At 37.7% G+C, this 10,366-nt stretch overlaps 1 protein-coding gene across 1 annotated transcript in view; it reads right to left on the bottom strand.

The window, feature by feature from the left end:
* Positions 1-397: 397 nt before the first annotated feature.
* The window catches only part of MOXD1 (monooxygenase DBH like 1), a 47,879-nt gene continuing 37,910 nt past the window's right edge, over positions 398-10,366 (bottom strand). The window contains exons 9-12 of the mRNA XM_085055940.1: positions 8,158-8,217; positions 6,212-6,354; positions 3,590-3,758; positions 398-887 (exon numbers count right to left, since the gene is read on the bottom strand). Coding sequence (XP_084912066.1) covers positions 723-887; positions 3,590-3,758; positions 6,212-6,354; positions 8,158-8,217 — 537 coding nt within the window. The 3' untranslated portion in view covers positions 398-722. The remainder of the gene's footprint in view (positions 888-3,589; positions 3,759-6,211; positions 6,355-8,157; positions 8,218-10,366) is intronic.

Genomic DNA, 10,366 nt, shown 5'->3' with positions numbered 1-10,366 from the left:
ACTCAGTAAAGGAGTGCCTACTTCTCACCAAAGATTTGCTCATTGTGCAAGTATCTTAAGACAGAGGAAACACCCTGAGTTACCTGGGATCAGGAAAAAGAAATGTCAACCAAGTCACAGAACTCGTACAGGATTCACTATGGGGACATTTGGGGTTCTGTCTGTGTTTTCATCACCTTAACACCCACAGCTCCCAAGTCTCAGGGGCTGAGATGGTTTTCCAGTGTGCTGCTTCCAGGAATGTCCTCTCTGAATGAATCCTTCTTGTAGCTTTGTGGCACATGTCAGTTAGACATGCCCAAATGTATGTGTGCAAGACCTGTACATACAGCAGCAATTTCATTACCTGCAGACGTCAAGAACCAAGGCAAAATAATACAGCACACACCAGGTTGAATGTGGTTAACTAAGTTGCTTTTAGTTTATTAATTTTACCCATATACATAAATGACTTTGAAAGCACCACGTGAAAGAGTCAGGACAAAGTATAAGAAAATGGTACAGGAAAAGATTTCAATATGCAACGTGTCAGTGTACCTACTGTGTTTCATACATATTTTACATTGAAAACCAAAAACCCCACACTTTCCAGAGGATATACACATTTTGGTTTGATCTGGCAAATTTAGTTCATTAATAAGTAAAAAAATAAATCTACAATAGCAACAGTGCAAACACATCAGAACTTGCTTGGCATACAGAACACAAATGAATAAAAATTATTATACAAAGGGCTCAATGTTTCCTATGGTGTTGGCTGTGATGTGTACAACAAACAACAGGGTGAGGAATAAACTGCAACTTAAACAGGAAGATGAGCTGCATATTACTGGCTCTGTCTTGTATGGTCTCTCTATTTCAGGGGGTAAAGCTGTCATGCCTTGGATCTGAAATTAAAATAACAAAAAAATTATCAGAATTTTGTCCCATATGATTAGAAATCTGTTTTTGCTCTCAAGAAAATTGGCAGCTTGCCTGAGATTCTACTGATAGTTTTGTACTTGGGTTTTGACGCTTTACTGTGGGGACATCAAGCTCAGTAAAAATATGAATGTATTGAATGCCAAATGATCAGCCAATGTGCATATCCAGTGTTCTCAGCTTGAGAGCAGCAGTACATGATGGCATCCTCTCCAGTAAAGCAAGCTTAGGCTTTGGTTGTTTAATTTGAATGACCTCATATTACTTTGTGGGATTGTTTGGCTGGTTTGGTTGTTATTTTCATCCTTCTGTGACATAAAATGAAAGCTGGCAGTGTCACCCTGCTGTAGGGACACAGGATAGTATTTGAAGGCATTCATTTCTGCGTGCGAGGCACACACTTTCACGTACAAAACAACTAAAACTGTGTACACATTATTTCATGGAACCACAGAATGGTTGTGGTTGGAAGGGATCTCTGGAGGTCATTTGGTCCTACATTGCTACTCAAGCAAGGTCACAAAGAGCAGTGTCAGATTTCTATATACTGAGAATTCTCCACTTTTCCCGTAGAACTCGGTGCAATTTTATGGGATTGGATGTAACTACATGTTTGTTATGGTTTTGACATGAAATTAGAGACATTTGTGTACACTGCTTGGTTTGCTTTTCCTAAATGTATTCCCTATATGTTAAAGAAAATAAGCTCTTCAAAAAGCAAGCTCCTGGGCACAAACATTTTTGAAGGTTTGAATGCCCACCTGTACAGCATATGCTTGCGTCAGGGATTTTATCTATGTTGCTATTATTCTACACCATAGAAAGAAACCCCAACTAAATATTGATTTAATCTTAGCAAACATAACACAAAACTAAAACTGAAATAGGGACCAGCTCTATAGAAGGATGAAGGTATTTTCAACTTAGTTTCTCTGCTTCAAATTTTTTCAGTCTTGTAACAACTCATGCATTGTTTGGCCTTTCAGGTTAAATCTGTTCTTGATTTTGATGAGGATGGTCATTTCAGTGTAATATCACTAATATAGAAGGGAAAGGGAAGAGTCTTAATCTTAGCTTTGATGAATATGCCCTAGACATTTGAAAAAGGAAACTGTGATTAAAAGGAAGAACTAAGAACTCCCAGTTCCAGTGAGCTCATTCTTCGTCTACATTCTTTAAGCTGTAAGCATTGTTCCTTTTGTAAGATAAAGAGGAACAGCATTTTCCAAAACCTATACCATTAAAAATGCAGCCTATCCCCTCTTGATAAAATTTCCATGTGCTTTTCAACATCTTAACTTGTTCTCTGAAAAATTACCAGTGAAAGAGTGGCTGCACAACTGCTACTGGCCAACAGCTGTACAGGTCAAGAAGCTTAACCAAAAATGGTGAACAGTCCCATGTACTGTCTGCCTATAACTACTTTTCACAGGAGGTCTACAATGGGACAAATACTAGAAAAAACCAAAACCTCTTTGATTATTTAAAGCACACAGTATTTCTTTGACATCCAATGGTCAGAACAGTCTGATCTCTGTTGGAAAAACCCAAGAATACTGCTGCAGGAGGGGGCAATTTCTTCACCACCTAAAAGGACTGTGTCATATGCCATGAGGCAGCATGGGCTGTCTTCCAGGGAGAGGAGAATGAGGCAGAAATCCCTTCCTAGAAAGTACTTCATCAGTAGTATCTCATATCAGCTCTGCTATACTGGACTGAAATCACAATAAGAAATAAGCAGGTACAATGAGACTGTCTGCCCTTCTGAGCAGAAAATCTCTGCCTTGAATTTGGAGTCTGTAAAGGAGTTCAAAGAGCAATACATATTTTTAAGCATCTCTTTCAGGGTCGATATAAAATGCACTAGCCATTCTTTAAAAACACACATCAGCATTAAAGATGACAACTTTTTTCAGCAGTCCTGATAAAATACCAGTAGATATTTAGAATAAATAACAATTTACCAGGGAATTATTTTTGATCTTACAGGCTTTTTTTTCATTATGACCATAGGGAAAGTAAAACTATAGAAGATAAAATCTAACAAAGGAAAGGTGCACAAAGGAAACAGACTATGCAAAAGTATTTTTTCTTGCCCAATACTATAGACAATTCTAAGACCAATAAAAAAGCAAGGGATATTGGAAGAGTATTCATACAACTTTAGGTTGTCTAGATGCCCAAGTTAAGAAGGCAGATTCTTGAGGCTTCGTTATGCAGTCAGTAAGGTTCCCCCTAGAAGGTGACTCAGAGAGGAAACCTGATTTAGGCATTCTGAGTCATTCGTTGCGAGACCCTAACATAAGTCCCTCACCACGGAGACAGCCAAGGTCTTCCAGAACAGCTTCCTGACTTGGTCACCTAATCTGGACACATATGGTTGCTCTCTGATCAGTACCAGACCCACTGAAAGACTCCATCTTCCTATTACTGATCCCAAATGCTGATTAAAGCTCCAACTTTTCTATTCTTTTTCAATGCTTCTAGAACTCAAGTTGGGTGAAAGCACTGATAAAGCATTCTCATAATTTGTTATTGTATGTAAATGCAATTAGCTGTGTAAATACCCTTAAGACACATAACCAGATTTTTATTCATATGCAATGAAACACAGTAAATCAAATTAGTGTCATGGCATCATTGCCTCCTTTTCAACACACAGACTTACCGACCATTCTGCATTATCTGTTTTTGAACATCGCACGTTCACAGGCAGTTTAAGCACAAGTTGATTATAGGAGAGACCCTCTGATCTGGACCATTTGAATTTGTTCATTGCATCCATAAAAGACAGGTTTTTATACTGCTTAGGACTCTTGATAATGAAAGGCCAAGTCCTAAAGAAAAATAAACAATTAGATTTAGAAAAAACGGATAAATACTACCAAGTTGAAACTGACAAGGAAAAGGTTTTGGAGAATCTACTCAGAAAAACAGGTACACTACTACTATGTATATTATGCTTAGCTCACATTTTCCGCTAAGTTCTCTTGTACAGAAAATTGATGCAGTTTCATTGATTTTGACAGACTTATGAAAGGCTGTCAGAAGGTTACTACTTGCTGCCAGATGCTCTTAGAAATGAAGGACTTCAAGAGTCACATTGCTGTTCTCTGATCTACAAACTGAATGCACAGGCAATACAACACAGATCTTCTGCTGCAACTTCATAAAAAACCAAAACCAAAAGAAAGCCACATCCTCTCCTGGGCTTGGCAGGCCAGGTTGCCAAGAAACTTTTACCATTAGAAAGCTGCTTCCAGATGGTTCTACCAAGCTCAGGTCAGAAGTGAGCCTAGCACAGGAGTTGCTCTGATATGCACTGGCTGGCAGCAGATAATAACTGGTGTTACGGACATTGCCTTTGGCATGTTCCTGCAAGGGCACCTTTGGCCGAGGGTGGTTTAGAGACCTTCTGCACTGCTCTGAAAGATCTATTTGCCCAAGGGTGGGAATCCTCCCAGGAACAAATGGGGGCAATCTCATTTCCCACCAGCCAAAGATGGAAAGGAAAGAAATGAGATTCCATGACTTTCATTTAGTAAAGAAAACTAAAAAAATAGTAAAAAATTAAAATTAAAAAAAAAAAAATCAAACCTAAACAAAATAAAACCTTTTCCATTTTTTCCCATGTTTTCTCCTTGTTTGACTTTGCTGGAATGAATGGAAACAACATGGTGGAGGGATCAAGCTTTTACAAACAAAGCTTTCACAAAGTCAGTATAGCTAGTGGAAGAACATAAATATTTAAAACTTTATCAAGAAACCTAATTAATACTGTGATTGGAGCATGACTTATCTTTTTGAGACACTTTAGAGAGATCTGTATTATCTTGCAGTAGGCTGTCTCCCACTTGCTTTGGGTAAATTGCCTATGCCAGAGTTCTGCTCCACTCAACATCTTGGCATAGACGATGTAATTTTAATCAAATACCTATTTTGGTACTTGGGCCACTATTGTTGCCCAGTCACACTTTCATCTCTGCTTCTCATGATTTAAACCATTGTCTGTGCCACCAGACAGAGGAAAAATGTTTTAAAGTGAACCACAGTGCCTTGATCCTGCTTCCAGTTTGCCATCATGGTTAAATCAAGAGAGACTTTGGAAGAGTCAGTGAAGCAATTCTAGTGTTAGACTGACACAAGAGAGATGAGGATCAGGTCACATATCCTTAGGCTGACAGAGTTTAATGAAACAAGAATTGTGGATTAGGTCATAAATACTAGAGGCATTAATAATCTCCTCTTCTAATTACTATTCCATTTGCGGCAGACAGTCTGCATACTTACTCTATTCAGAACATCTTTATTTCCCCAGGCCAAATGTGCATTTTTTCCTTATGTACAGTTATCATGAATGAACACTCAAGAGAGCATACATTTGTTAGAATATTTTCTTTCTAAGATCAGAAAGACTCTTTTAGATAGGACTAATTTAGAAACTCTGTTCTCCCTGTATTAAAAGAGGTTTTAAATGGAAAAGTAGAAATTTAAGAAGACATTGATTGTACCGTGACTTCCTTCAAACTCTTCTGCCTTGAATATAAATTTCAGAGCTAAGACCACTAAGCCTGTACGTCAAATTATTTTGCAATAATAGTTTTATATGGTTTGTTAAAATAAACTCCAAAAGGAAAATCAACTTTTAAAATGTGTGATGGCACACTATTAGTCTATCAATTTGATTTTAAAATCTTACTGTATAACCTTATTTTAGTGCAACTAACAATACAGATGTAATTTACCTTTCAGCCCAAAAAGTACATTCTATTTTTTATTGTTTGATTATTTTTCTGCATTTCATTCATTTGGAAACTTTCTGCTTTTGACTGTTCTCACTGTTTATAATTGAGATGCTTTAATTTTAAGGCACTGAAAGGAACCTATTTTTGTCATCAGAATTACTGACAATAAATATACCCAGGGAAATTCAATAACTATGTTCATAAACTCCTTTTCAAAATTATTTCTCTATATATGAAACACTGATATGTTTTAATAAATTGATTGATATATAGCCTTTATACTGATGATTGTGGGGAAAAAATCTGATGTGAGAAGTATTATTTCTTTAAAAGAAGAAACTGCTTTTCTATGAGGAGAAAAAAAAGATGCAAAATAATTTGGCAGAAGAAATACATAGCAACACAGCATATTGACCAAAATAAAGTAGCATTAATGACCATGCTGCACTACCTGAAAGAAAGAAAGAAAAGTTGTATGAAAATGATCCAATAATCTCACAGACAGAAACAGAGATGCTACACATATTATGAAACATTTTGCATACCTGACTGGTCTATAGATTTCCTTAACACCAATGAACTGGAGCTGCTCCATTATATCTGGAATACTCGCACAGCGGGTGAGGTTGATTCTCGGGTAATAGAGCAGATATGACAGGCACATTTCATTCCTGGTGCTCAGACCACCCTGAAAATGGGATTTTTCTTTAATCAGGGCAGCACTGGAATCCCACAGATTAAATCACTGATTAGCATTTATATGCTAATGAAAGATGTATCTGGAGGCCAAATTTGACAAGTTTATCTTGTACAGGAGGTTATCAAGTAGCAAGAGGTTATTACATAATTAATTACAAAATACTCTGCAAGCTCAAGCAACAGCTTTCAAGATAAAAGACTTCAGAAAGAACAACTGTGAATAAAACAAGGCTCATATTATATTGAAGTGTACTATCTGAGAAGTTCAGGTTTGCTTTCAGCTGTCCTCAAGGTACTGAGATCTATCACATTTCAGAAAAGGGCTTCAAAGATGTAGAAAAAGATCTGGTAGGGTAATTAAGCTCTTTAATAAGAAATTGAGTAAGCTTTGCCTAGCAAAATGGAGGCTGGGATGGAATATGTATCTATCTGGACTCTGCTTGTAAGTACATATGCAGATAAAGAGAAAGAAGGAAAATAATTATTTGTGTTAACAGATAATGTTGACTCAAGAAAAAAATGAGCACGCATTATAAAATCACTAACTAGAATAACATTTCTAGTTAGCAGAAGAAATAGACTCTTAAACAGTGTTCCATTGAGAACCACGGGGCAAACAACTAACTTAAAATTAATCTTGGTAAACATGGACAAGAATATAAATTGCATGTTCCTAAATCCTGTGTGGGAACAGTTCCACTAGTCTCACAGAACCACAGGAATAGGAATGGAGAAAACAAAACACATGAGCCAAGAGTTAGTGTGGTCACCACACAGGAAAACAGGACAAAAACTCATACGCTTTCATTCTTGCTCTTTTGCTTTTCATTATACAACCACTGCATGTGCCTACATGCAAGCCATGATTCAGGGAGAGGTATCCCTGTGCTCTTTGGATGCCAGGAACAGTTCTTCCCTGAAAAACAGACACCCCTCAGGTCTCATTTCCCAGAGTTCTGGATCCAGCCCCTCCCAAGAACTGGGATCAGACCCTGGCACAGGTAGTTATATCCCTCCCATAGACATAGTGGTTTGGCATCACTCTGTGTTTTCCTGGCCAACTGGCACAGTCCAGCTCATGTCCCAGGGACCAAATTTACTTCACCTCCAAAACCCAGTGGCTGCATTGCAATGGCCAATGCCTGGCCCCTGCTAACCTAAAAAGCTGCTTCTGGGAGCTGCCGTGTGCCAAACCAGAGCTGGACACCCTGGATACGAATGGCTGGTTTCTCAACTCCTCTTCCCAGCCCAAAGGACCTTCATTCTGACTGGATTTTATGTCAGCCACAAAACTAAGTGGACGAGAAACATCCTGGTCACAGCTTATCTAAAAATCAGAGCATAAGAACTGGCAATTACAACTTCAGGGAAAAAAGTGTAACAACACACACCCAAAACAAAAAAAAAAAAACACCCAACCACACCCCAACACCAACACACCACACAAGTTCATAAAAATAATTCATTAGAGTACACAGAATTTGCATGTCAATGCATGTGAAAAAACACTCTTTGTACTATTAAAATTTGACTTTTAAGGGTGTTTTATGAGCTGACATGTTTATTTTTATAAACTAGTCATATGAATGCCTTATGCAAGAGATCAGACTAAGACCACAATAGTTCAGATGACTTTAAAACCTAAGAATCTATGAAAGGAAAGACAATAAATAATTATGTGCACACAGGCATTAGCAAGAAATTCACTCATTTTTAATAGTGTTCTATGAAAAAGGTTTTAGTCTCCAATATTATCTGTATACTTATTTTGATCCACTAAAATACTGCTTACCCATGTCATGCGAATTCGGTCCACAGTACTGTAGTGACATTCTGTGATTAAATTATCCCCCTGAAACACGAAATTTAGGAAGTTCACAGTTCTGAAGTTTATCAACACCAGCTTCAGGTAACCACAAATGACAGCAAGCACTTAAGAAATAAATATCAGCGCTGTGGATATGACTTTTTGAAAGAGTGAAGGATTAGGTAATTGCCATATGTTAAGGCTTTGGCATTTAGCATTCATATTATTCCAGATCCTCAGGGATCCCCCATGGATTTAAACAGTCTTAATAAGAGTGTTGTCTGAGTTTTTTTAAAATAGCAATGAAGGTACGCAGTTATCATCCAATTTTCTGAAAAATTATATAGTAGACAATGTATACAAATGATTCTTGCTACAAAACTCATCTAGTGGTACTTTATCCAGGCTAATTTTCCCTGCCAACTTCAATAGAAATATTTGGCAAATGAGGAAAAGAAGGCTTTCCACATCACAAAAACAACTATTTCTCTGCCAAGCCTGGGAGTAGAGGAGTGGCAGGCGAAGACTTCACTACATTGACAGATATGTATGGGAAAGACTGAATACTTTCCTTCTCAAGTACATACAATTAACTTCTGGGTGTCTTGACAAACTGATCTACTGTGTGATAACACTTTTACTCCCTGTACCTAATCAAGTAAAATCTGAAAATCACCATGATAATAAAATGAACTTTTTTTGTATCATCATCTTCACTTCTCACCCTTGTACTTCCCTAAAAAAACCAGATCACTCTTCAGAGGCTGAGAATTTTTCCTTTCCTGCAGGCTGATTCTGCAGATCAGTACTAGCACAATCTGTACTCCAGACTGCTGGAAGAAGGTGAGTCAGCCTCATGCCAGCCAAATGGAGACAGAGGTTTCTGAAGTAGCGGGAACTGGCACAGAGTCACTGCTTCCAGCGGGAATACGCTTGTTCCCGCCAGGGAGGTCTCTGGCTCTCGTATCTTACAGACTGGATAAGGTTCACTAAAAACGTTCCTTCTGTGGGATTAGATCTCTGGCTTCCAAATGGAGGAGAGAGGGCTAGTGTGTGAAGAAAGCAAATAACCTGGACTCCACGAGCTAAAAGAAGGATACACCCTTGGAAGAGCTTTAAGAAAGAGAGAATAACAAGAACTTACATGAAAAAGCATACTATTAGTTAATTGATTAAACTGTTTTCTGAATTACACCAGATGATGTATGTAAAGCCGCACTGGTCATTTTGCATGAAATGAAAAAAATGGTTTTCTTCAGAGAAAGAATTCTGTCTCCTACTTGTTCTGGCTTTTTTTTTTCAAGTTGCTGTTACTATCAAATATGCCTTATAGTTTTTCTGTTGTCTTTTCCCTTATGTGCTGGAATTTTAAGAGGCCTTTCTCTATAATCTGCATGGATTTTCCTAAAAATATTACAGGCTTTCTCTGCAAACCTGTCATCTTCTGCCAGCCTTCTTCCTAAACCCTTCAACCTTCTTTCCTGAAGGAGGTAACACCAGTTTGTCTTTGAAGTCCCTAGACTATGAGCAATTTGACTTCAAAGAGTAAATGCTGCACTTGAACATCCAGGTTTTGCTGTAGAAATTAAACTATAAAGTTAGCATTTTAGCTTCTTGTCTTTAAAGTAAAAATATCAAAGTCTCCCAGTGTGGGAGAAGAGACATAAGAAAGAAAGGGACTTGAAGAGAAGCCTGTAAGTTTAAACCATGGGGCTCCTGACCATACTTGAAGTTCAGTAATTTCAATGGTCTTTTCAGATCCCTTTCCTTTTTTGGTTCTGATTGTAAATAAATTCCATTTTTTGACATTTTGCATCCAGCAATTAAATTATGTGATTGTTCACATGCACCAGGATAAGCTGCTCCACTGGCCAGATCTGGAGCACCCAGACTTTGCATCACTAGAATTTCTGTCCTCATGCCAAAAATTAAAAAAGATACTGGGCGGAACTAACAAAAGGAGAGCGAGTAATTTTTAAATTAGTGACTCACACAAAATATACAGATTTTTCATGCAATACCTATGCATAGCGACTGCTTTATAATATAATTGCAGTTGGAATGTTTCTACAAGTTCTCTTACATTATTTTCAGAAGTACAGTAGATAGAGTTCTATGATTTCTTCTTTCAAAGGGTTTTGTTTACTAGGGCAATATCAGGTGGAACATGAGCATAGAGATTTACTTCCAGCAA

The sequence above is a fragment of the Lichenostomus cassidix genome, chromosome 3, assembly GCF_008360975.1.
Source record: "Lichenostomus cassidix isolate B80296 chromosome 3, HeHo_3.0, whole genome shotgun sequence".
NCBI lineage: Eukaryota > Metazoa > Chordata > Aves > Passeriformes > Meliphagidae > Lichenostomus > Lichenostomus cassidix.
This window is presented reverse-complemented; position numbering and strand designations above follow the sequence as displayed.